Raw genomic sequence first — 27,109 nt, 5'->3', positions numbered from 1 at the left:
AGTGAACACCATGATTCAAAGTACATTTTATCTAAACCAACATACTAGCAACTATGAGTGGAAAGTTATATTGATTACTTCCTTTTATAATCCTCTTGCTTGATTTTTTAAAAATAAATTTTAGTGATTATTTTTGGTTTTACATCTCAGTGATTTCAGGATAAATTTCGTACATCTAACCAATGAAATCCTCTCTGGTGAAAAAAATTAAACAAACAAACACCACCAACAACAATAATAACATCAACAAAAGTTAATTCAAAGCAATTACCAGTAGAGTATATTGGTTGTTCCTGACAATGTATGTAGCATCCTGTTCCCTGTAGTCTGCTATGCCTTTCCCAAGGAGATATATTTAGTTATCTTTTCTGTGAGACCAATATTTGATTTATATTTACTCACAGTTTAATAGCTTTTTACCATTTTATTTACATTTACATTATTATAATTGATGTTTATCTTGTTCTGGTTCTACTTGTTTTATTCCGTTATCAGTTCAAATACATCTTCCCATGTTTCTCTAAATTCTTCATATTTATTAGTTATTAGTATACAATATCCCATTACATTAATATGCTACAGTGTTCAGCTTTTCATCTCTATTTTCTCCTTATTGTTTTTAATACTTCCTTTAAAACCATTAAAATTTCATCCAAAATGCTTTTTCAAAGTTGCCCTTTTGTTTTTTTTTTCTATCTAATAATTTTAATGGGTCTCTTCTGGAGCCATTTCCTTTTTATGTTTATATTTTCCCTTTTCAGGATTTTTAAAAAGTTAGGTCTTTTTTTCTTTTCTTAATCATTGAAGCTGTATAGCTATTTTTGGTACTTTTCCCAGTTATCATTTCTTTTGCCATAGTTTCCATGTCTTTCTATGCTTTTTTTCTCTTAAATTTGTTTCTTTCGTTTTCTTCTTTAAAACTTTTTTTTTCCTTGAGTCTTATTACTCATCTGCATTCTGACCAGGTCCACCAAAAAAAAAAAATTCAACCCTGAAGAATAGTACATCCTCACTACTCCTTGATGTACTTATTTTGATGAATCTGAAAATTATCATTTTCTTGATCATCTTGATAAAGTGCTTAAAGTCACTTTAGATATTGAATCAAACTTTAGTTTCTACTATTCTTGTTTATAGTGATAATTTTCTGCTTACATCCCAGAGCCTCTCAAGGTTGAAAGCTATTGATCTTCTGAATGATAGGGACATGATATTCACTAGTGAGTCATATGACCTTCTCCCTTTCCATTCCATATTGTCCACAAAAACCATATGGTAGTATTGGAGTATGAGTTTATGTGATAAAGTCTAAAGGAAAGGATTCTAAGATATATCATCTACTCCATAACCACTTGAAGAGGGAAGAAACAGGAACAAACATTTATATGGTACTTACTATGTGTCAGGCATTATGCTAAGTGCTTTACAAATATTATCTCATTTGATCTTCACAGCATTTCTGGAGGTAGGTGTTTTTATGATATTTTATAGTTGAGAAAATCAAGGAAAACAGAGCTTTAATGATTTTCTCAGGCTCACATAGAGAGTAAGGATCTGAGGGTGGGTTTGAACTCAGGTTTTCCTGTCACCTAACCCAGTTATTTATCTACTGGGCCATCTGTTGCCTCTACTTAGAAATGGATTCTTGACATTGTAAACTTACCACATGCTCCATAAAGTTGTCATTAGTACAAGATTTTATTAAGGATCCTGGGATCTAAAGATACACACACACACACACATTTTTTTGAATAATATTTTATTTTTCCAATTACATGAAAGGATAGTTTTTCAAAATTCAAACCAATACATGCATAAGACTCCCTTCAGTAACATATTCAAGTTGTTATTCAGCCTTTCCTTGAAGAGAAGTGAAATTTATATCATTTTTCTCATTAGGATGTTTATCCTTACATCAATATCAAATCTCCATCTTTATGAGTTAGACTAATTGCCCCTATGAACTCAAGCAAAACAGATGAAGTCTTGATGGTCTACTTTACAGTTCTTAAAATTTTTGACATGCCCTATCAAGAAAGAAAATACAGTGGTAAAAACGTTAACTTGTGTTGTCAGAAGACCTGGTTCAAATTCTGTCTTTGACAATATCTGCTTGACCTTTGACAATCACCTCCCCAGTTTTCTTATTGGTAAAATAAGAAGTTTGGGTTGCATTACTTCTGAAGTCACTTCCAACTATGGATCCTTGTAATTATAAATTTACAAATATTATCTCATTTGATCTTCACAGAATTTCTGGAGGTAGGTGTTTTTATGATTATTTTATAGTTGAGGAAATCAAGGAAAACAGAGTTTTAATGATTTGCTTAGGCTCACACAGAGAGTAAGGGTCTTTAATACTATGGATCAAAGTTCTTGATGAAGAAATATTGATTCTTTGTGATCATTACTCTCTTTTCTAGAAATTCACTAACCATCCCTTTAGTAGTATAGTTCAAAAGTTGAAGTCATGTTCATTGGCTTATATTGTACAGACTCTTTAATTTTGGGATTTTATCAGTTTGGTTTTGATTTTTTTAGGGCAGTTGCCTATCTCCGAATCCATGTTTCTTCTTCTTCTCCTCCTCCTCCTCTTTCTCCTTCTCCTTCTCCTTCTTCTCCTCCTCCTTCTTCTCCTCCTCTTCCTCCTCCTCCTTCTCCTCCTCCATCTCCCTCCTCCTTCCTTCCTCCTCCCTCTTTCTTCCTTCTTCTTCCTTTTCTTTTTCTTTCTTTCTTTCTTTCTTTCTTTCTTTCTTTCTTTCTTTCTTTCTTTCTTTCTTTCTTTCTCTCTCTCTTTCTCTCTCTCTTTCTCTCTCTCTTTCTTTCTCTCTTTCTTTCTCTCTCTCTTTCTTTCTTTCTTTCTCTTTCTTTCTCTCTCTTTCTTTCTTTCTTTCTTCTCTCTTTCTTTCTTTCTTTCTTTCTCTCTCTCTCTTTCTTTCTCTCTTTCTTTCTTTCTTTCTTTCTTTCTTTCTCTCTCTCTCTTTCTTTCTTTCTTTCTCTCTTTCTTTCTTTCTCTCTCTCTTTCTTTCTTTCTTTTCTCTCTCTCTCTTTCTTTCTTTCTTTCTCTCTCTCTTTCTTTCTCTCTTTCTTTCTTTCTTTCTTTCTTTCTCTCTCTCTCTTTCTTTCTTTCTTTCTTTCTTTCTTTCTTTCTTTCTCTCTCTCTCTCTCTCTTTCTCTCTTTCTCTCTTTCTCTCTTTCTCTCTTTCTTTCTCTCTCTCTCTCTCTCTCTCTCTCTCTCTTTCTTTCTTTCTTTCTTTCTTTCTTTTTTCTTTCTTTCTTTCTTTCTTTCTTTCTTTCTTTCTTTCTTTCTTTCCTGAGGCAATTGGGGTTAAGTGACTTTCCTAGAGTCACACAAGACACAAGCCAGGAAGTGTTAAGTGTCTGAGACCACATTTGAATTCAGGTCTTCCTGACTTCAGGGCTGGTGCTCTATCCACTGCACCACCGAGCTGCCTCCATGTCACTTCTTATTGAAGCATGACTAAATAATAAAGTGAATTGCACACTGGATTTAGAATTAGAAGGATCTGAGTTTAAATGTTGCCTTGGACATATGCTAGCTAGATAATATTAGGCACACCACTTAACTCTTCTTTGCGTCCTTATTTATGAAATGAGAGGGTTGATTTTAATAACTTCAGAGCTCCTTTCTAGTTTAAAATCTAAGACTGTAATCTTCTCTGCATTCTTTCAGAGATCACTGACAATTCCATGGCATTACACATTTGCTGGTTTTTTGCAGTCCACTAGAGTATAATTTATATGGACTTGAAGATTCACTCATCAACGGCAAATAAGTGATCTCCCTATTTACTTTGTTTAGCATGTCCCTGTTAGTCATATTTGAACTGTCCTTTCCAGTTGAAAATTCATTCTGCTTGGCAGAGAAAGCAAAGTATAAGTTGACTGATGTCTTCTCTCTTTTGTCCATTATAACACTATCCACCTAGAGCTATAATCCTATCTCTAATATAACTAAAGGGAACCCTTTTTGTTATTCTTAGTTTTCCTTTTATGCTTCAATTCATTATGAATTTTGTTACTCCTATCTTTACAAAAGCATGTCATGTTTCTGTATTCATCCCATTATCTACCCTTGCTTCTATCTACTGTAAATGTCTTTTTAAAAATGTAAATTGTTAGGGGCAGCTAGGTGGCACAGTGGATAGAGCACCAGCCCTAAATTCAGGAGGACCTGAGTTCAAATCTGACCTTAGACACAACACTTCCTAACTATGTGACCCTGGGCAAGTCATTTAACTGCAATGGTGTCAGCAAAAAACAAAAACAAAAAAAATAGATACACACACACACACACACACACACATATATATATATGAAAATTGCTTGATGACTTCCCTATGCATCCACATTGATCTCTTCAAAAGACTTTTTTTTATTTATCATCAGAATTTCTTTTTGCATCTTCAGAATTTGATTCTTGAGACCTTCCTAATCCCAAAGGAAAACTTTTCATGTACAATTTCATTCTTTGAAGCTCAATTTATATGTTCCATGAGATTTCTGAAATTTGTTTTCCCAAAATCTAGTGTACATCTCAAACGATGCTTGACTTTATTCTCCTTTTCCCATCACAAATTCTGGTATGGAGTGATTTTTTACTGGTAAGATTTCCATCATTTCCTTTCCAGCAGTCGTGTCATATGTTGTTTTGTTTTTTTGGTGAGAATTAGGTCCAGAATTGTTGTACTCTTTCATTCCCTCATTGTTTGAAAGATGGAATCTTCATTGCAATCTAGGAAAATCTTAGTTGAAATTCTTTCTTTATCAAAAACTGAACAACTAACATCTGGATAGCCCAAAACTCCTAGAATTATTTCATTTTTCCATGCTAGGATTGTGATCTATCTCCCAAATTTCTCATCTATTTCGTCATTCTGTTCAATCGCCTGCAGTTTACTCCAACGACAATATCATTGATGTGTGTTTATTTCACTCGTGGTCTTTTACTTAGGTTTGATTTGTTTTGCTTTTCTGCTGGAAATAAACATAAATGCTCTTGAATTTCCTATTAGGATATTTGCAATACTATTTTACCTCCCTGCTTTTTAACTATCCTGTTCCTTTTCAGTAAGATACAGCCTTCTAAAGCCAAATTTTGGTCATGGAATTCGAACAAGTAATAAAAATTAGTGCATGAATGCAACAAAATACCCTTCTAATTGCATAGCAGAAGCTGGGTAATGTTCAGTCTTAATCCACTTGGTTTTTCTTGTGTGAATTGCTAGGCTCATTCCTTTTGATTAATTAATTCTTACTATAGCACCATAAATTTTTACTATAGCACCATAAATTGAAGATATAACATAAAAACACTACAAAAAATTAAAAGTTATGTCAAATGCAAAATGGTTGTGCTATATGTTAATATATAATATAAAATACATTCAGTTGTATGTAAAGAGAGCATGTGAGTGCATGGGACAAAAGTGGAAGGAAAGAAAAGGAAAGTGTTCCTGAATAGCCCTTAATTCTAGTTCTTTGTGGAATATAGGTCCTCCTCATAACATGTTGTTGACAATACCATTTTTGCTTTATACCAAAATCTACCAATTTTAGAATTGTAAATTCCTAGAAGGAAGAAAAGATTTATACTCTTGTCTTTTCTATCAACTCTGAAAAATACCACAATGCCTAGTGGGTGCCATTCATGCAACAGAAGGATATACAGATAAATCTGTAATGATTTACCTAAAATGACTCTCTGCTTAAACACTGAATTGCTAAGGAAATTTACAAACATTTTTAAAAAAACCCTGAATACCAAAAAGGCTGCTCCCCCATGATGGGGAGGGGAGAGGAAAAGAGGGAAGGGAAAGAGGAAAAACAAGTATACTACTTTTCAATTAATTTATCTATCATCTAGCTGAGAATAAGAAACTCTTTAGGAAATGTTATGAAAAGTGTTAACACAAGCAATATATATAGTTTCTTTCATATGAAAATAATTCTTAATATTTGTGAGGTGTGTAACATATTGGCAACTGTTTGAGTTTAACACACTATGTGATTTGGGAAGTGCACATTGCAGAATTTTTAATTCAGTGATACAAAAGACACTAATGAAATATGCATGTATGAATTTTGTATCATATTAGTTCCTTCTTTCTTGAAATCTGAATAAAAGCCAAACATCTGGATTATGTTTGAAAAGCCTGAATTTCCCATTTTCAGAGAGATTCAATCTATTTTGACATTGCACACTTAGCCTTAACATTTACAGTGTGCTATTAACATTACTTGCAATTGTAAAAAAAAGTACAGATTTAAACAAACTTGGTGCCTCCTAGCGCTAAAAATATATGTGTATTTGAAAAGACTGTTGCTACACGACCATAGTTTAGGCCTCATCAGCGTTTCCATTATAAATACTTGAATTGAAAGGGTTGGCAATTTGGCTTTAAAGATATGGGTAAAGCCTTGATATATAAGTTCTCCTAAAAAATCACTTTAAAAATTAAATGGTGATTCAGGCATCACTTAGTTTGATAAAATATTTATTGATTTAATTTTCTTTGAAGCTCCTAGTTATCCAAGATACTCTAGGGTACATGATTCCTGTCTTCAGAGAGTTTACTTTTTTAATTTTACAACATAAACAAATAGTTTTCCCTTTTCTGCAAGATGTTTGGGTGGATTGTTTTTGGCAGCTAGAACAAAGACAGAAGAACGGCCCATGCTTTAGGGAAATAAATATGGACTTCAGTATTTTATCTTATTTCATCATGATAGACTTGCTGAAGAAAGAAGCATGTTTGTCTTGAGGAGAGGGAAGAAGGGAGAAGAAAGAAGTGGCCATTTCTACTAGAAAGTGGAAATTCAAAGAAAAATGTGTGGACACAAGAGTATTACCAAAGAAAAGCAACAGTGAAGCTTAATTCTCCACATTTCTAAGGCATATGTTATACTGATTTTTGGACTTGTTCATTCTCTTTTACTTTTTATAAATTATTATAAAAAGGCCAGCCCTAGAGATTAGAACTGGTTCAAACTAAGCTTCAGAGATGTAATCTCTGGAGAGTCATTTAATTCTCTTAGGTCCCAGACTAATCTCTGGACAATAGATTACAGATGAGTTATCCTCTACATTAGTGGAGAAAGTCTCCAGCCAGGAGTTCTCTATGCTGATTAAATCACTATTCTAGATTTAAAAATAAATACAAATTTCCTACAGTGGAGGATTTTGAATTGAGAAATGTGTGCTCACGTAATTATGGAGTTGATCTGGTATTTTCTTGACTAAGTCAGGCTCTCATCTTCTCTCACCTGGAACATTGCAATTGCCTTCTAAATGTTCTCCTAAGTCTCTCCCTACTCCAATTTCTCTTCCACCAAAATGGCCCAAATGATTTTCCTAAGCCTAAGTCTAATCATGTTACCTTGCTTAATAAATTCCTGTGCCTCTCTGTTAACTCAATTGTAAAAAATCTTGGATTCTTCACAACAAACCCCATCCTAATTTTCCAGTCTTCTCGTACTTTACTCTCTTCTACTCATTCTACAATCTGGTGCAATTGATCTATTTGCTCTTTCCTGGACATGACACTCCATTCTTTGTCTCTGTTCCTTTTATTGACCACTGGTTGTCCCACATGACAGGAATATTTTCTCTCCTTCCTTCCCTCCCCCAGAACTCTTAAGACTTCTTTCAAGATTCAGATCAAGTACTGCCTTATTCAAGAGGTCTTTCCCATCACACCAGACACTTGGACATTCTTCTCTAAGGTTTAATTAAGTATTTTTCAGTTATATCTGACCCTTCTTGTTGGCCATTTCCTTCTCTAGCTCTGAGGGAAACAGGATTAAGTGACTTGCTCAGGGTCACACAGCTCATTTGAAGTCACATTTGAATTCAGGAAGATGAGTCTTCCTGATTTCAACCTTAGCATTCTATCCACTGGGGCCACTTAGCCACTGCCTCTCTAAGGTTACCTTCTTTCTTGTTTTATATATCTTATACATTCCTATTTGTATACATGTTCCCTTCCCCTCCAGGCCCAATTATAAGATCCTTGAGAATGGTACTGTAATAACTTTTTCTTTGAATCCCCAAAACTTAGCACATTTAAACACTTAAGACATTTTATTGGTCATTAAATTCCACCAAATTGTGTAATGGTCTCAGAATTAAAGCAAAGTATATTATTGAAGGCATTTGGCAGGGTGGAGTGGGGAAGGAAAGCAGAATAAGTACAATTTTCATTGGAAAAAATAGGTTTCATAACATTAATTACTATTTTTCATTCTCCCCTTTTCCATCATTGAACACATGGCATGCATGTAAAAATGTTACATAATTACATAACAATTCTTGGTATGTGCTGACATGGCATTGCAACATGACATGGTGAGTCATAACGACAGTGTAATTAGAACAGGCATGATATATTATGGCAGTGATCCATGCAGTCACTGAGGCACATTGGTATGCACGGGAGAGCTGTTGGGATGTGCAAATACTCAACAGAATGCAATAGGACTAGTGAACTATCATAGATGGAGAGGAAATAGCTCATGAGTTAGCTGCAAATAGTCTAAGATGTAAATTAGACATCATTGAAGCATTCAGTATGGGTCGGAAGATATTTTTGAGAGCCATGTTCAAAAGCTGAATTTCAATAAAGCTCTAACTGAAATGATGAGCATATATAACCTGTCCAAATCACATTAGTTCTCTGATAGGTAAATTTCCTGTGTTGTTTCCACAAGTTAGAGTCCTAATGGTTGGATGGCTGACCTCATTTCATGAACTTCTAGAATGACAGTAGAATCAGGTGAGACATTTACTTTTCAACTGCCTTATTACCGGTGTTTCCTCTTTTTATATTGAAGTTTCCCTATAGACAAAATCATGGATCCTTAAAGTTGACAGTTTGAAGATAGGATCTTATGCTAAGTCATTTTTGTGCAGAGCTATTCTGGTAGTACCTTTTATATATATTTAGTTAGATATTCACATGCAGAATATACATATTATATGTGTATAAATATATGAAGAATACTCCTTTATTTCAATTTGCTCTCATGTTTACCTTGTCTGAGAAGAGGGATGGGGGAGGAGAATCATGGGGCTGATTCTAATGAATCTATGAAATGAAAGTTATATGTGTACTTAACACAACATAAGCCTAGTTCATGGGCCTGTGGAGATGAACAGTTCTCAAAGAATCCTTTTTACTGGGACCCTCTTACAGAGATGATCTTTTAAAAAATGTGAACCCCGAAACACCAGAATGATTGAATCTCAAACCTTCTAAATTTCTTCTAAGGAATTTTAAAACTTAGGATAGTGGAGGAAAGACGGTCTTTAAGGCTATCAATTGAATACATCTAATGGAAACACACACACACACACATACATACATACATACATACACACCCCTGATATTATATTGCATATACTTGAATGAATTTAAACCATTAGATTTTGGTATATGTCCTTAGCAATTTAATTATGTTTAAGATCTGGTTAGTAGTGTAGTAAATAACTGGTATTACTACAAAATTGCATTGAGAATATAATGGGATTGAATTTCTATACAAGTTGACACTCAATTAAAATTTCCATATATCCAGTGAATTAGCCAGTTCTTGGCTGCAGTGTGAGGGTGGATTCTTTCCTGCTTGCCCAACTCTCCAAGACAGGCAAAATGCATAATAAAGCCAAATCACTACTTAATGTATGAGCAAAGACTTAAGTTATGCTTATCAAATGCAGAACAAAAACAAGAACACAGACCAGAAAGCACCCAGTTTTTTCCCCCTTAAATTCCTCTATTTATGGTATTGACACTAGAGGGAAAAATAACATATTAAAATCTCCTTACTGAATTACTGCTCTAAACCAAGAGATCCATGGGGCTTGTTCAGCTAAAAGCCACAACAGACTTTGTAATGCAATGATGTAATCTTGGCTTTGTGTCATTTATATTCAACCTAAAAAAAACAATTTTCCTGAATAGACACGCTGACAACAATATTGTTCAGTGTTGGTTTTTATTTGGATTGTTTCCAAATGGTTCACATGCCTCCACAGTAACACATCATGCCTGCTTAAGTTTTTTTTTTCCATTTGGATTCCAAAGTTTCCTCCTTTTACTTGCATTTTATTTTTCTTTTAAAGTCTGGGTTATGTTTGTAAAACTAACCAGCTCCACCACAAAATTAGGATGTATCTTGCAGAGTGCATTCATTTTACTTTTTGCATATTTTTCCTGAGGTCATGTCAAGGTTAGTTTGAATTCCATCCTACATTAAGACTTCTTTCACAGCTATTTAGCTCTGCAGCCTACTCCCCGCTGGGGTCTGCCCCTTGGGCACGTCAAAGCTTCAGACCTGACAAATCACACACAGATGAAGCTGTACAGTTTTTTAAACAGTTTCATCAGTAACATTTTCCCCCCTTTTCACTATATTCTTCCATGTTGGGGTTTATTCTCTGAATTACCATTTCACAAATACTGGTTTCTATTTGATACTGTTCTTTTTTCAAATCAGAGTTACAGTCTAGCAATGCAATTAATTGTACAGTAAATTCTATTAATCGTCTCCTAGGAATCACTAGTACTGTAGATATCCCCTTAATAAATAAAAAAAAAAAAACCCTGACAGACCCCAGTTCACTTTCTAGTAATTGCATGATTAAAATCTATTTGTATAGGAAAGATTAGTGGCCTGAAGATGGAAAAATGTAAAAAACTTTGAGAACCTGAAAAATCTAAAATATATATTCTAGGTTCATCTACTTTATAATATGTGTTGCAAGTTGCATCTGGAAATGTTTCTCACACAGCTATTAGTTTGCTCTTATCTGTATTTTAGCAAACTGTGAAACTAATGGTGCAACTCCATTTCCTGTTTAATTGACAAAGTTAAAATGCTTGGCTGCTAATGAGTGTATTAGCAAACAATATACCCTTAACAGGCTTAAGCAGCTCAGGATTTTTAAAAGCAGCTTACTGTCCTCATTTTTATTAGACAAAAATATATTGACTGCCACAAATTACATGATCGGCTGAAGAAACGGTATAATTATTGCTATTTAGCAATGTTGGCAAAACTGAAATGACACGTGTGTATAAGTATGTCTAGACACATGTATACACACATGTAATTATACACATGATAGGAATGTATGTGTGCACATATACAGACACACAAATAACAAATAACTCTTTTCCTTTATAAAATCTAATCCTTCCTAGTTAAAACTGCGTTCAGCACAAAAAACACCTGAAGATCTTAACTATCAACTAACCAGAACATTTAGAAATGAGAAAAATCATTATATTAAAACATGACTGTTCCTTCTACCTCTTCTTCCCTCCCCCCTTTACAGTTAGTTCATCCTAATGAAGAGTTCTCCAAGAAGTTGCTTCTTTGAAACTAATTAAATTGAGGTCCACTAAATACTCCCCTCATTCTCCCCGCCAAAAAGAAACTCTGAATTAGACTAGTTGTCTTGGAGACTTTATGTTTTAGGATATTTTATAGAGATTTCTGAATTTCTATGCAATATTAGGGATAAATCAAACTCTAAAACTGTCCATTTGTGGGGGAGCCATGATCTAAAATTCGTGTTATTTTTGCAGCAAGATACATGTCAACAGGCGAGCCATCTTGAAGAAATCATTTCAGCATTGGCACATGAACACATTATAGTGAAAAGAGAGCCTTGTGCTTTTCACTTGGTGCATTTCAGTCTTCAATTAATGTGAAAGCACTACAATGCCTCTGCAACTTCTCTTGCCTAGTGGTGCACCATTTATCATTGCAGTTTTACATTGACCTTGACACCCACTTCATTAGAATAAAGATTGTCTACCATTTAGGTTACATTGTTCCTCTGCACAGAGACCCCATGCAAATTTCTGTTCAGATAGAAGAGCTGTGAGCCTGTCAGAGGTCATCTGCATTAAATGATTGCAGCTATTTTCCTACTGCTTCTTTTCATTCTACTCAATTCAGGCTAGGAGGATCAATCAAGCCCTCTGCCTGAAACAGTGGGACTGCTGGGAATATAGCTGTTTTTGGTAGTAGTGGATATGCCCTAAACAGTATTAAATATTTAATATAAACTCATTAAAGGGCATGCAAAGGCTTCAAAAAAGATATTAAATTTAAAGGAAACTTTAAATGGCCAGATTCCCCTTTTCTTTAAATAAGCAGAAGCTGAGGATCAATTGCCTCTTTTTTTTTTCATTGCGTGTTCAACATTTAGTTCTTCAACTTAGGGAATCTTTTCTTCAAAGGACTTATTTCAGTGGCTTCTGTTAAAAAAAAAAAAGGTCATAAGAAGTTGAGAGGTTGTTTTTTTCCCCCTTTTTTGGGGGGTGGTGGTTATTTTTAATGTAGCACTGAAATTCTGCTCTGGATAGGTTTAAAAATAACATCACAGGCCTTGGTATTTGTTATGAAAAAGAAGAGACCATGGAAATAAGTTGCCAGGTCTCCTGCTTGAGTTTTCTGAGTGATATAATTGGAATTAAATTATTAATGGGAGATACTTTAAAAAAGATTGTTTTATGATCTTCTATTAGAGAATTTGCAATTCATTTTAATATTTGTAGTTTGATTTATATTAAAGATAATGCAATCTATGTCCAATTAACAATACATGGCCAATGTAATATGATTTCCAGATCATGCAAATGGAATAAGCTGGAAGAGGAAAAAAACTCAATTCTTAACCTCAGATGTAATTTGCTGTACGAGTTCTGGCAATTTTAAATGACATTGCACTTTTTAATTTTTCCAAAGGCTCAGCAGCAAATTTATCCCAATCAAGAAAGCCTATTATTAATTTACAAGGACAATTGTAGGAGTCTTTATAATTTCCCTGTGCAATTATTTGCCATAAATTGCTAATGGCAAAATACAAGAACTTTGTAAGATATAACGACTCTTATTTGTCTAGTTCGAACACCCTTCCTCCATTCTGAATGTCTTCCCGAAGTTTTAGTTATAAAGGCAGCATCTGAAACATTAACATAGATTATAAAATGCCTAGTATTGGTGTTATTGAAAAAAAAAAGAAAGAAAGAAAAATAAAAAGGTAGAAACCACAGAAGTGTTGTGAAGGGTAGACTGGCCTCTAGCAGATTCCTGCACTCTGCTTGTATACAGCTGAGCTTTGGACCCTGGACTTTTGTATAAAAAGACTCTTTGTTCCTCACTGAATGGCATTAGCCATGGGCTTCCTAAGGGGCCACCATGAAGCCTTGCATGAAGAGGGCAAACACTAGCCAGAAAGCACAATGTAAGAGTGTATAGATAGCTGATAGCCAGACAAATATCCATATTTCTGTGTAATATCTTTGTACGTATATTTCCTGATTCGACCAAAACTTAGATGTTTTGTTTTTACAACATATTTGTTAATGGATAAAATGGAAATGGATTTCCAAAAAAATCTATATGGCATGTATATTCTTGTACACAAGCCAAGCTTATATATAGTTAGTGTCTGTATGTTGGAGTATGGAATGACAGACATGATTAGGTATACATAGACATTCTAACAAGGACATCTTGTCTTTTTTTCTTTTTTAAAAATTGATCTTATATTTAAAGTTATATTTGGATCATTTTACTTAAATGCTGAATATGTAGCTTATTTTAATTACTCACGATGTAAAGTGCTGTGTTCTTCTGGTTATAAGCAGAGGGGTCAGAATAAGATTCCCCAAGCCAGACAACACATAACCCTGTTCTAATAATCAAGAAAACTCTCAATCCTTCTGTCTCTTGTAGCCATAGCTTCACTCTGTGTTCAGCAATGTCTAGTCTCTTTTCAGTATAACTAACAGAAGCACCATACAAAAGTCTTACAATGGATGTCTTAATCTCTCTGTGTGCTTTTAGAGCATTATTTTTGAATTCCATCATGCAGCCTTTTCTCTTTCCTCTTCTGAAGTTTTATTACAACGGCAGAATTCCCAGGGAGCTTTGGGGGCAAGGTTCACATAATATGGCCCTGAAGTTTTGCTGTAGGGTAGAATCCATACTCCAATCCTGACCATCTTTTGATGATCTTTCTATTTCAGAAAGGTTATTCTGGATAGAGAATCTTATGACATTAACTGTATACAATTGTTGTTGTTGCTGTTGTGCGTGCGTGTGTGTGTGTGTGTGTGTGTATGTGTGTTTAAATTACTAGATAGTGAGCATGTACAAACCTTTCATGATGATTTCTTTCTCTGACCTCTCAGTGACTAGGCATCTTGTTGTTCTTTAACATTGAGGGAGGCAGAAAAATGCTTGAGTTGCTCAATGTGTGCCTTCTATACCAGTTTCAAAATGGCTTATTCTTCTGGTTTCCATGGTGACAATTAACACTGTTTCAAGGCATTGTTCCAGTCTCCATTTGGGCAGAATTTTCGGGTGTGATTTTTCACACACACACACACACATACAAAAAAAAAAAAAAAAAAAAAAAAAAAAAAAAAAAAAAAAAAAAAAAAAAAAAAAGGAAAAAAAGGTTTTAGAAAAAAGCAGCCTTTAGCATAAGTGTCAAAAAAAGTTATCTCAATCAAGTCTTCTTGCATTTCTTAAAATATTTCTTTCAGAAAATCCTGTTTTTTTGCTTTCTTTGTTTTGGAATTCCCCGATAGCCCTTATGTTTGCAAAGCATAGTCGCTGAGTGACTGAGAACTGGCCAAACTTCTTCAGTTCACATTTTTTGCAATTAGTTGGCCTGAGTTTTTGTTTCCCTTTTGATTATTTTTCTTTTTTGGCACAGGACAGAAGGTATGAGGAAGAATATCCTTTCACTTTAATTTAGGTCTTTTCCAATTCTGTTAGTAGATTCATAAGCAAAATAAGGAAGTGGTGCTGCAAACATATTTAAATAATATAAATATTCTTCTTTCAGTTGGCCTTTTTTGATTTTTCTATTTTTGGTTGGTCAGAGAAGGCTAAATAGCAGGTGCTATGACAAAATTAAACATTATGTATTTTATTTACTGTAGTAGTTGAGACCAGTCATCTGACTTTAACTTTTGTTAATCTGATTTTTGGCCATTGAATAATCATCTATATTATATCCCCAGACTACAGGACACAATGGGGGCAGCCTTTGCTCACTTACTGCCATGGAAAGAATGAATATGAAGATTAAATTATCTTCTCTCCACCGGATAAAATAGTCCTACTAGAGATAGGACAATCCAGACTGATACATCTGATAAGCTAATTTCCTTCTGTGAATACTTTTTTAGAAATCTTGGAGACAGAAGTAAATGCCAAAACAACAACAGCAGCAGCAGCAACTCACAATCTACTCTCACCCTACCCCTATACCTATCCATATAAAAATAAAACCCAACAACCTACCCAAAGGCATTAGCATCTAGAACCTTAGGAAATAAATCATAACTTGATTTGAGGTTCAGAGCTCTTCAAAATTAAAATAAATATTTCACCTTAAGTTTATAAGTGACAAGCTAGTGGTTTTCATTCACATACCAATACATCTGACAATTAACTGGATCCCTTCACTTTTTATAGTTAGAAGGCATTGTCTATCAATCAACACCTTTCACCAAGTTATTTATACTAGGTTATACAGTGACAAGAGACAGAAAGGATACATCAAAACAAGTTTATTTCTTCACATATAATCATCTTTGATATTGGTTGTACTAGTGGCTATTTGTGCTGTACCACATGAAAAAAATTATTTTAGTGTGTCTCAAGGTAAACATTTCTTTAAAAATTTGTAATATCATTATTATGAATGATACCGATCTATTTTTTCTTTTTACTGAATTCATAATATTAAAAATAAGCATTAGAATTTTGGGAAGGGGACTATTAGAAGAGCAGGAGATAACATTACTTATTCACAGATAAATGTAGATACTATTGGTCCAGTCTGCTCCATTTTTACACAGCTAGAGGACTCCCTCTGTCTGTTAATTCACTTGGCATCAGAGAAAGAGTAACCTAAACAGGATTTCTGTGCCTGACTAACAGACCCTCCACCAACCCCCATATTATGTAGGCTTGCAGAATTAATTATGCAAATCTCTTCAATCGACATCATCTTTAGATAGAAATCTGATTACATAAAGCAGATTTTCATCTCCTCCAATCAGCATTCTGGCTGAATGGAGAAGCTAGCTGGCTTTTTATGCAATACTTGTTGAGCATTTATAGCCAATAAAAATGGGTGGACAATTTAGTTACATAGTGCTGGAGTCAAGCAGTTGTTTCAATCATCTCCTTTTAGAAGTCATGAACTAGATTTTCTGTGAATCACCCACCAAGTTAATGAAAAGCCTAAGCCAAGTCTTCATTTTTTTATTATGCATATTCATGTAATTTGGGGTACTCTGACACCCTGATAAACATTCATAAATAATATGAAATGCTTAAAATCTCATTTAAAACATTTTGTTCTATGATCTACAAATGACTAACATTTGGTGAAGTTTACATAATACAAATGATATGCATATTTAGTGTAAATGAAAGATTAAAATATGAAACTAAGAGTATGCAAACATATGCATGCAAATGCTAAAAGTTCGATTAGCTGACAGTCAATTCACACCTTTTTTATTTTCTTTGAAGCTCTTTCCAGTCATTTTTTTTTTTAAAAGCATGTCATGTTCTAGAATAAATGCACTCAAGTTTTTGTGATTCTTGGATTTTTTGGTTTAATGTTTAACTTCTTTGTTCACTTCATAGCATTTTTTCTTGGGTCCACTAATATTTTCTTCTTAGTTCACTAAAGATAAAAAATATCAACTACTTGGAAGTGAAGAATGAACAAAGTTTAGGGTGTATATTTTCATTTTAGGTAGGCACTAAATGTGTAAATGGTTCTTTTTCTACACCTCCCCCCATAATCTAGATACGGTATGCTTAGAGCTGTTTTTATAGAAAACTGGTTGGGGGTGGGGGTGGGAATTCGGCATAATTATTGTATATGTGCATTCTGTAGGACTTTCTAGCTAAGAAGTTATTTGAGTTGTGATATCTGAGGAGTCACCATAGTAACTATCATATTATACAGTACTTACATTACCTCTGGCAAAATATATTTCTAAAGAGACTCACTTGGCAGTATATCAGTTGTTCAACCTACATTTTGGGGGTAAAGTGGTACTGTAGCCAACTATGATTTTTTGAGACATTTTACAGCAATTTGGGGGGAGAGGGGAAGAACCATGCTATTTTCCTTTGAAATTACTCATTTCCATTCTACTTCCCCTTCCCTACCCCTTATTTCTATCCCAGCTTATGAAGGCAAGTCATTATATTGAAAGTCAGGTAAATAAGATATTGAATCATATGATCTTCATGGAAATTTTTGTTTGGACAATGGGGCTGGAGCTATATGGGAAATACTTAGTCCTGGAAGGTTTAATCACCAAAATTTTTCTACAAAATTTTCTACAAATTGTTAATAAAATCACAGTTTTACAATCTATTATTTTTAATTATAACTTTAATTTGCACTTACTATTGTGGCCTACAATGGAAAACTGAGCCTATTAAAAACAGTATCTCAGGGAGATATCTCTTACGCATAGTAGGTCCTTAATAAAAGCTTATTGATATTATGACTGTATTTATAAACATGAATGTATAAATGCATATCATGTTTATGTATACACATATGCATTTATACTTTTTTTTTTTTTTTTAACAAATTAAACCCTTGATGTGGCCAATATGGAAACTCCCATAACTCTATTCAAATAAGTAGTCAACACTACAAATTTAAATGCCCTTGAGGCCTGTCGGTGGTTAAGCTTACCATATGATACAAGGTTTGAACCCAGATCTTCCATTCTCCAGAATATATAAAACTCTTTTTACTACAACAGTATTATATAGTGAAAAGAACACTTGGGTTTGGATTCAAAGGCCCTCTATTCAAATACTGACTCTTACTTATCTACAAATAATCCAGAGGAAACTACTCTATGGACAATTCCAGCCCTAGATCTTCGATTCTTTTCATGTATTTGTTATATTTAAAATATAAGATATATATTTGATTGTGATAACTGAATAGCATTTATCCAATTTAAAATAGTTTTGCCTAGCACTTATTAAAATTGACATTCAGAACAAAAATATAAAATAACATTATTTTAAGGATGGAAACACAAAATTATTGGCTCCTCATAAGAATGTGCAATATAATAATGATGATGAGATTTTGATAAAAAAAAAAAAACAACACTTTTAATGATAACTCTCTCTTTTTGTTTTAGCGCTACAGTGTAGAAATGTCAATCAGGCATCCGAAAAAGATGGCGCTGCTTAGGAAGGTTGAAGATTTGAAGAAAGGTGGTGCTTTACTACCAAACGATCTCCTTGAAAAAGTGGATTCAATTAATGAAAAATGGGAACTGCTTGGGGTATTTGCATTTTTATTACTGTTTGTAGGTTATGTGTACATTTTTTTTTGTATAGTGAAGTACTCTATCTGTCTGATTTCTAATTTGAGGCACAAATATCTCTCCCTTTCAATTCACTACCTACAATTCAAACAAGCTACTCATGCTATTATGAGGGGGGAGAACCCTGCTTTTCCTCTCCTGTTGATTTTTTTTTTTATTCTAAGCCTGTCTCCTCTCTGACTTTAATAATTTTAGTTCTTTAATACATAAAAAGTAAGTAAAATATGCCATGTATTATGGGTATGCACCAAGTCAACTATAATACAGTATATCTGATATACACTGACTGTCATGCTTGAGTGAATGTTAATAGAATTTATTCTGAAGGTACATGTTAGAGACATCTACCATTTAACTATTTACTGTACCCTTAAGATGAAAAGTGGGGTTGTCACTACAGATTTCAAGTCATTCTCAGGGTTCCAAAACAAAGATGTAAATTGGGCTCAAATCTGAAAATCTGAATCACAGAATTAAAGAAACCGTTCTTTTGTGTCCCAGATTATAGCTTACTTTTAACAAACGCTTCCTTAAAAGTTTCATGGAATTCATTTCACACAATGAGGTGCTGGGTCTCAGCCAAAAATTGAGATACAGAAATCTGGAGGGAAAAAAAAGCAATATAGTAACTGTTACTTAAATATCTGTAGTAGCACTTGTAGGAGGCAATATTGTCCTATTTTGGAAAACAGCTGAGAAAGAGGTTAAGCTATATTTTTTAATCTATCTTGCTTCTAAAATACCTTCACATAAATTAATGGTAAGATAAATTGATAAATTACTTAAAATAATTAGCTATAGCTGTTTCATATTGATGACATTCATTTGGGGAATATAATTTTGCTTGCCTCCCTTTTCCTTTAAAAAAAAAATCCTAAAACTGGAGGAAATAAAAAGCTGTCCATGTAACGATGAAATCACAGGCTTTGGTTTATGGCATGTTTAGCCTGTGTACTAATATAATGGCAATTTCACATCTTTGTTTGCTCATCCAAATTCAATTGAATCTGCAAATATGCAAGGTGACTTGAAATGTTAAAAGTTTTTCCTGTTACCTATTGGTTCAATACTTTTCAAAGTAATTGACAGTATTTCATTCAGTAATACCATGAATCCACTAATCAGATTCCATTAATTTTTGCACATTCTGGATTCTAATAAAGCAAATGTGTTATGGAATTTTAAAAAAGGTAGTTCATTAAAAATCAGACAAGAAAAGTGACTTTATATGTTTATTAGTTTGATTGGGAGCATAATAATGCACTCATTTCAGTTATTAGACCATAATACAATGTGATAGCTATTGGATGAACCTCCAATAAATAATCTTTTAAAAGCAGTTATAATATAAATGGAAATGTTAAGTACATCTTTCTTAACAAATTTTTAAAATTCACAACTTGATCCTTAAAATAAAATAGAATATTTAGCTATCCCTTAAGCATTTTTATGATAGATTTTAAAAAAGAAGTGGTTAGTTTCTCATGTATAATAAGTAGTGTTTGATGGAGGGAATTTCGGAGAGGGGGAATTTAATAATAAAAAAAGAACCTATGCAGAAACTAACAACAGTAGGCATACTGTTTTAATTGGCATGATTACATTTTAATTGGCATGAAAAAAATTAAAGACAAGGATTTTAACTTCTAACAATAGTAAAATAGAGGGATATGGTTTTTAATATTACTTTCATCTAAGGTGAACAGTGTGGAATGGAAATACATTAGAATGAAATGTCAGTGGTGCGTACAGTTTAATCTGTGAAATTTTGTCCCCTGTGCTGCATATTACTCTGTCTCAATTGCATATTAAACAACCCTATCAAGGCAGGCATTGGCATCTGCTGTGCTGACACAAATTGTGAATTAAATGAAATTGATGTCCTCTGTCGTATATTTATGAAGACGGACCATTCTCTGAAGTATTCTGTTTATGAAGAATTTATGATTGCAAACTGTTCCAGAACAAAAAAGTGGCAATAAATTCTTTTTTGTGACCCTACCCTCCAAGGGCATTGATTTCACCTCCTGCTGCCACTTTTGTTACAGCATAAAAACAATAGCTAAATCTGGATTCCACTGAGGGTCTTCAAATTATCAATATTTGCACCATGAAAATGGAAGGGTGTTGCCAGGAAAGCCGATGTTGCTGTTATGATCTCCTAAAGATGCTATTTACAGAACACTACACAGCAGATGAATGTCTGTTGATTTAATTTTATTTGTGTTTTAAAGCTTATTTTTGCAGGTTTAATTTATCATTATAAATCAAATCCTATTGATTTTCCAAACTGTGTGTTTTCAACAGAAAAGCATCCCATTTCCATTCAAAAAACACCTTCATGACAGAGTGTTTAAGCTCAACAAAATACCAGTATAGTGAATTGGGTATTTATTATTATTGTTGTTATTATTATTATTTTACAACCAAGAGAATCTGATGTTTTTGGTGAGGGTTTGTAGATAGGTTAGTGGAATTAGCAATTTACAAATCAGCTAAAATCTAGAATAGCTTTGAGGAGGCCCAGCCCATTCTGAGCTCACCTTAGCTGTGAGCTTTAGGGGATTGCTTTTCACAATACAGAAAAGGAATTTAATTCTCCATGCACAATCTATCCTTGGCCTCTTTAGTATATCGATTAAACTTAGACTTCTAGCTCCTGAAAATTTTATGCAGAGGTTCTCTGTCTGTAAACTCTGTCCTGAGAATCTTAATGAATTCTTATCAGTGACCGGGAGGTGGACTTTTGGGCCAAGTTTTCCTCATGTGGAAAGAAAATACAAGTGAATATAGTCTTCTTAATCCACACATGTAGCCAAGACAACACCCACCATCTTAGTGTGAAAGCCTCAAGAGCTATAACAAAACTGAAATTGACTGAATGTCAATAGAAACTGGAAAAATTCATTTGGATGTCTTACAGGTGGCTCTTGTTGCTAACTAACCTGTGATGTATTCTGGTACATAAAGCTAATCTATGGTTTCTTTATCTGATGCATTAGAAAACCCTAGGAGAGAAGATCCAGGACACAATGGTAGGGCACAGTGGGTTAGGTCCACGTGACCTACTCTCTCCTGAAAGCGGCAGCCTGGTAAGGCAGCTGGAGGGCAGGATCAAAGAGCTGAAGAGGTGGCTGAGAGATACAGAGCTTTTCATCTTCAATTCCTGCCTGAGACAAGAAAAAGAAGGAACAATGAATACTGAGAAACAACTGCAATACTTTAAGGTAATAAAAAAACAATCAAAGTTGATAAAAAGCTTTCTTTATGGTAAGAATGAAATATTTATCAAGTACATAAAATATTACACCCTCTCTCTATGCATCACTGTGCACTTAAATTTATCCCTGAATTCAAAGATATCCTCCATGTTTCTGATACTGAATACTGCATATTGTCTGCATGTGTATATAGCTTCTATGCATATGCATGTAAGTATAGAACAGAGCGCCTGTTGCAGAGGTGAGAAATGGGTATTGACTGAGAATTTTTTTTTTAAGTCAAAAGAAAATGATTTGGATTTTTGAACGGTGATCCTTGGTAAAAACTAAAAAGCCTACATAATTTTTGTTAAAAATACTCAGAAAAAAATGAAATGAGAAAGGGGCAAATGTTTTACTGTAAGGTAGTAATGCGGACAAAAGGTAATAGAGTTTCACACAGTGAAGGCTGATTCTTTGGAGAGATAGGAAACAAAACAGAAACCATTCCCAACATCAGGTACACCTAAATATGAGAATGGTAATACTATAACTGTGTCTATGTGAAAAGCAAGCTATTCCTCTTTAGTCAAGGTATTTTCCCCCTATTTTATTTATATTATTTTCACAGAGTGAAATCAAAAGTAGTGGCGGTTCTAATATGTAGGCTTATACTGCCTAAACCAGTTTGCAAACACAGATGCCAACAATGTGATTTTCATCTGATTTTCTGATATAAAACTCTCTGGATAGGCTCTGGCCTATTCAGTTGAATGAACAGTTAGTTGTTAAGTTGCTTTTGAGGTACATACTGCTGTGTCCTGTTAAGAGATATAGAGATAAATGAAAATGTTTTTGCTCTCAGGAAGCATATCATCTAGTAAGGAAGACTACAGGTATATATATCTAATAAGAGTAATAATACCTGATACATGCTTAGGAAAGATACAAAGTGTTATAAGAGATCCAAGATGAGAAATATGGTTTTGCATGCTGGGTGAAGAAGCTTGAAAATCTACAGGGAATAAACCTGAACTGCCCATTTTCTGCAGGAAGATAAGGATTTGAAGTAGTGGATATATGAGATCAAATAATCACAGGACTATAGAAGGAACCTTAGAATTCATCTAGTTGAATCCCTTAATTAAAATAAAAATAATTTTTTAAAAAATCATTAAGCATTTTTCCTCCTTCCCCTGTGCACTGAAGAAGAAAGGAAGGGGCATTGTATCACATAAGTATAGTCAAGCAAAAGAAATGCCTACATTAGCCATGTATGAAAATATAGTTTATTTCTCTGTCATGAGTTGGGCAATATTCTAGTCTCCTCATTTAACAGGTAAGAAAATTGAGGAACAGAGAGGTTCTGACTTGCTCAAAAGCACAGAGGAAGTAAGTGATAAAGTGATTTGACTTCAAATCCAGACCTCTTTCTATTGTGGGATAAGATGAACAGATGCTTAGGTTCCTTTCTAAAACTTGAAGGGCATTAAAGAGGAAGAAGAAAGGGAAAATGCCTTCAGTGGCCAAGCAAACATGTCTCCATTTTCTAAGCAGTTTTCAACTCTGCCTGGACTGTTACACATAATTCACTCTTGGATAGGTAGGTTGACTTGAACTACCCTATTGCTAATAGCAGACATTGTAATAATGCCAGAGAAACTGAGGCAGGAGAGAGATTAGTGAGTTTTTAATATTTTATTAATTGGAGTGCATAATTGACTGGACAGGACTCTCGTCTACAAATTATCCAGTCAGACAGAGATTAGAGACTAATTCGATATTAAATGGAGAGATATCCATTGGATCCATGTTGGTCCCAGGGCTGGACGAGACTGTCAAAAAATCCAGCGATGTATGGGAGAATCTTATATATCTTTTTTTACAAACAAAGGAAGGGGAAAGAAGCGGGAAACTTCTTCACAGATCCATTTGGCTCTGTCAGAATGGGGGGAGGCCATAAATTCTTACTCCAAAGCCAGAGTCAGGATGTCTGAATAAACAGAAGTAAATTCTTGAGGATGGAAGGAGTCAAGAAGTCTGAATTCCCCCTTATCTTGAGTCTCACATTAGCAATTTATAGCCCTAGAGCAAATGGTAATGAACCAGAGGTGGGGTTTTACAACTAAGGGGGTTGAGGCAGAACTGAGATAGAACAATTCAGGGAAACTCGTGCAGGGAAACTGAGGTAGAACAGTTCAAAGAGACTGTGGCATAACAACATGTCCAATGGGAAAGAATACTCCCCCTGATTATATAACCATAATTGAACCTGAAATGTCTAGCACATAGTAGGTACTTAATAAATGCTAGTTGATTGATTATCATATTACTTTGGCCAGAAACTTACTATCTTTGATACTGAATGAAAAAAAAAAATCAAATACGTTAAATGAAACTACCTTGTCAGGGCAAGCTGCACATTTTTTTAAACAGCAATCTACATTTTTACAGGAAACAGAAACTGAATCTTGCTTTTAGAAATATACCTATGGACTATATGACTTCTGGTATACTTTAAGGAATATGCTAGATTGTCAGTTAACAGAAAAGGTTAATTTAAAGTGACTTTTAACTTCTTCTTAAAAGTTATAATGCTACATTTTTGTATAGGCTTGCTTATATACATAATTAGTTTTAAATCTATATGTGGCAGAGAACACTGGAATTGTAGTCAAGATCTAAATTCCAATTCTAGTCTGGATAATCACTTTCTAATCATGGGCCTATAATTTAATGTTTCTAAGTCTAAGTTTTCTTACTCACGAAATGGGGATAATGTTATCCCCATGTAATCATAGCATTTATATAATAGTGTAAAATTTGAAAAATACTTGAGATAGGTAACATATATGACAATAATATATTTACTCATAACTTCCTATTTAATTCTCACAAATACTTGATTCTCATGAATATGCTCAGCAGCCCTGAAAAGTAGGTGCTATTTTGCTCATTTCATGAATGAGGAAATGAGATTAAGAGAGGTAATGTCTACATCATAGACATTATTCTGTGAAATTCAATGAATTAATATGAGTAAAGCAGTCTTCCAACTTTAAAGAATTAGATGTGTAGTAGTAGTAATAGCTATTTACATTTTAAAACTGGAATCCTGTTGTCATGACCACTATAATCTAGGTATGATATATACTATTAACTTTTATTAGTAATTTAAAAAATCTCAACCAGCACAATAATTGTAGATCAAAAAGTGAGCAAGGAGCAAGATATTTATTTCATTGGCAATATTTAGGATGCTATATATAGGATGTAGTAAAATACTTTGTTTAAGTAGAAGGGCCAACCAAAAAGGAAGGAAAGTTAGAAATTAGAGAATAGGAAAAAGTGAGAATAGAGACTAGGAAAGGGGTATAAGAGAGATTCTGATTGTATAAACTGTTCCCTGAGGTTATGTAGGTGATACATGCCTATTATCTTTGTTGCTGGGGGACTAAGCTAATAAAGGAGCTAGTAAGGGAGGTTAAGGCTAGTAAACTCCCTTGATTTGGAGAGTTCTGAGCAGTGTAGTTAGTTTCTGAAAGTCTGGTGTTAGCATAAAGTTCAGAATTAATATGGTGAGCTCAGGTTTCCAAGGGAGGGAGGAATACCTTTCTTATGCAGACTGGTGAGAAAGAGCATTAAAGCTTTTCTGCTGTTCAGGAGTAGGCGCAGGTTCATGGCCTTTGGAAGAGTTAGGGAGGCCAAATCTCAAAGAACAAACACAGCAATAGCAACTTGTTCCTTAGGAGTAATTGAGGCCTTTGGGAATGCCTCAGATTCTTTCATTCATTAGAAAATCACTGAAAACTTGATTATTTCAGTCTAAAAACATGTTGACTGCTATCATGGTTTTTGTTGTTGCTTTACTTCCTTCCCTCTCCCCAGAATGCTTTTTCTTATTTTATAACACTTATTTTCTTCTTCTACATTCCTAATAGTTCCAGGGAGTAACTTACTGAGTTACTGGTTCAGCTAGGTCTCATTTCTCATTCCACTGTATTCAAAAGAAGAAAAAAGACAGCTCAGTTTCCTTGCTTCTTTGTGATAGACTAAAGGTCTTCTTACTAACAACAAATAATTTACTGAGGGAATGAATAGAATTGACTGTTGAAGGCCTTGTGATTGGAAGTAGCTTTGGTAACCACAGTTAATATTTTCTGTTTCATATACTAGATGGGTATTTTGCAGATTCGTTGAAGTCAATAAAACTTTCTAGGTGCTTCTCTTGCCCTGGAATCCTCATTTCTGCTGTAGTTTTAGATTAAGGTCTAGACAGAGTTGATTATACACTGGTTAGATGCATTTGGCTCTATTAATTCTTTCAAGGAATTGCTAGATTTGCCTCCTAAAACTATAGGACTACAGAAAAACAACAATATTTATTTTACATAAATACAGGCAGAAGTTTAAATGTTTCTGAGCAATTAACATTTTAGTGCCTAGGGTGTTATAAATCAAAGGCACTACATATGAGAGGTGATGCACAAGGAAATTGATACTTTGGAAGATTGGACAGAAACACTTATCACCAGGCATAATCCTGATTCAAAGTAATGATGAAGCACTGAGTGAAATATTTTGCTTCCTGATAAACCTTTTGAAGGAATAATTTTGGGTTGTTAGACATATAAAAGTGATATTCTACTCTTTTTTTTATATCACTTCAATTTCCCCCAGTATCTCTTCTTCCTTCTCTACCACAAGAGCTAACCTGTATGACAAATAGCATTCTTTTTTTTTTCTGAGGCAATTGGGGTTAATTGACTTGCCCAGGGTCACACAGCTAGGAAGTATTAAGTGTCTGAGGTTGCATTTGAATTCAGGTCTTCCTGACTTGATCACCAGTGCTCTATCCAGTGTGCCATCTAGCTGCCCCAACAAATAGCATTCTTAAGACAAATGTTAAAAGATAAAAAAGTCAACATAATTCATTAGTACATGAAAATATTATAAAAATATATGTAATGAATCACATTTGTAAATCTAACATCTCAGCAAAGTGATGAGGTAATGCTATTTTCTCATAACTCTTCCCTTTAGCCATACTCCTTCTATGTAATTTTGAAATTTTGACTTTTGATTTTTTTCATTATATTTTTTTCATGCACATTGTTGCAGGTATTGTATATATATTGTTTGACTATGTTTATGTCTCATTGTGTTAGTTCATATAGATCTTTCCTTCTTCTCTTTTGGATTCATTACATTTCTTATAACATTTGCTTTTGACTGTGTATTCGTAGCTACCTCTGCCTGTACTGGTTACAAAGCTGAGAAGAGAATTCATCCGTGGCCTTTAACTCTATAACTCTGTTTCCTAAATTCAAGTCCCTTAATGGAATCAAATCCTCTTTTAGTTATTATTTTTAGGTTATGGTCCACTCTTCATGATTTCATTTGGGATTTTCTTGGCAAAGACACTGGATAGTTTGCCATTTCTTTCTCTCATTCGTTTTACAGATGAGG

The 27,109-nt window shown here is 34.0% G+C and overlaps 1 protein-coding gene and 1 long non-coding RNA gene across 5 annotated transcripts in view; one reads left to right on the top strand and one right to left on the bottom strand.

Moving 5' to 3' along the window:
• Window positions 1-14,864, bottom strand: part of LOC116421560 — a 38,546-nt gene extending 23,682 nt beyond the window's left edge. The window contains exon 1 of the long non-coding RNA XR_004231963.1: window positions 14,199-14,864. This is a non-coding gene — a long non-coding RNA (uncharacterized LOC116421560). The remainder of the gene's footprint in view (window positions 1-14,198) is intronic.
• The window catches only part of AKAP6 (A-kinase anchoring protein 6), a 560,862-nt gene that overhangs the window by 446,662 nt on the left and 87,091 nt on the right, over window positions 1-27,109 (top strand). For all 4 annotated transcript variants that reach the window (XM_031952248.1, XM_031952249.1, XM_031952250.1 and 1 more), the window contains exons 10-11: window positions 18,252-18,398; window positions 21,443-21,667. In XM_031952248.1, coding sequence (XP_031808108.1) covers window positions 18,252-18,398; window positions 21,443-21,667 — 372 coding nt within the window. The remainder of the gene's footprint in view (window positions 1-18,251; window positions 18,399-21,442; window positions 21,668-27,109) is intronic.

Source organism: Sarcophilus harrisii, chromosome 2 (assembly GCF_902635505.1).
Source record: "Sarcophilus harrisii chromosome 2, mSarHar1.11, whole genome shotgun sequence".
Classification (NCBI taxonomy): Eukaryota; Metazoa; Chordata; class Mammalia; order Dasyuromorphia; family Dasyuridae; genus Sarcophilus; species Sarcophilus harrisii.
This window is presented reverse-complemented; position numbering and strand designations above follow the sequence as displayed.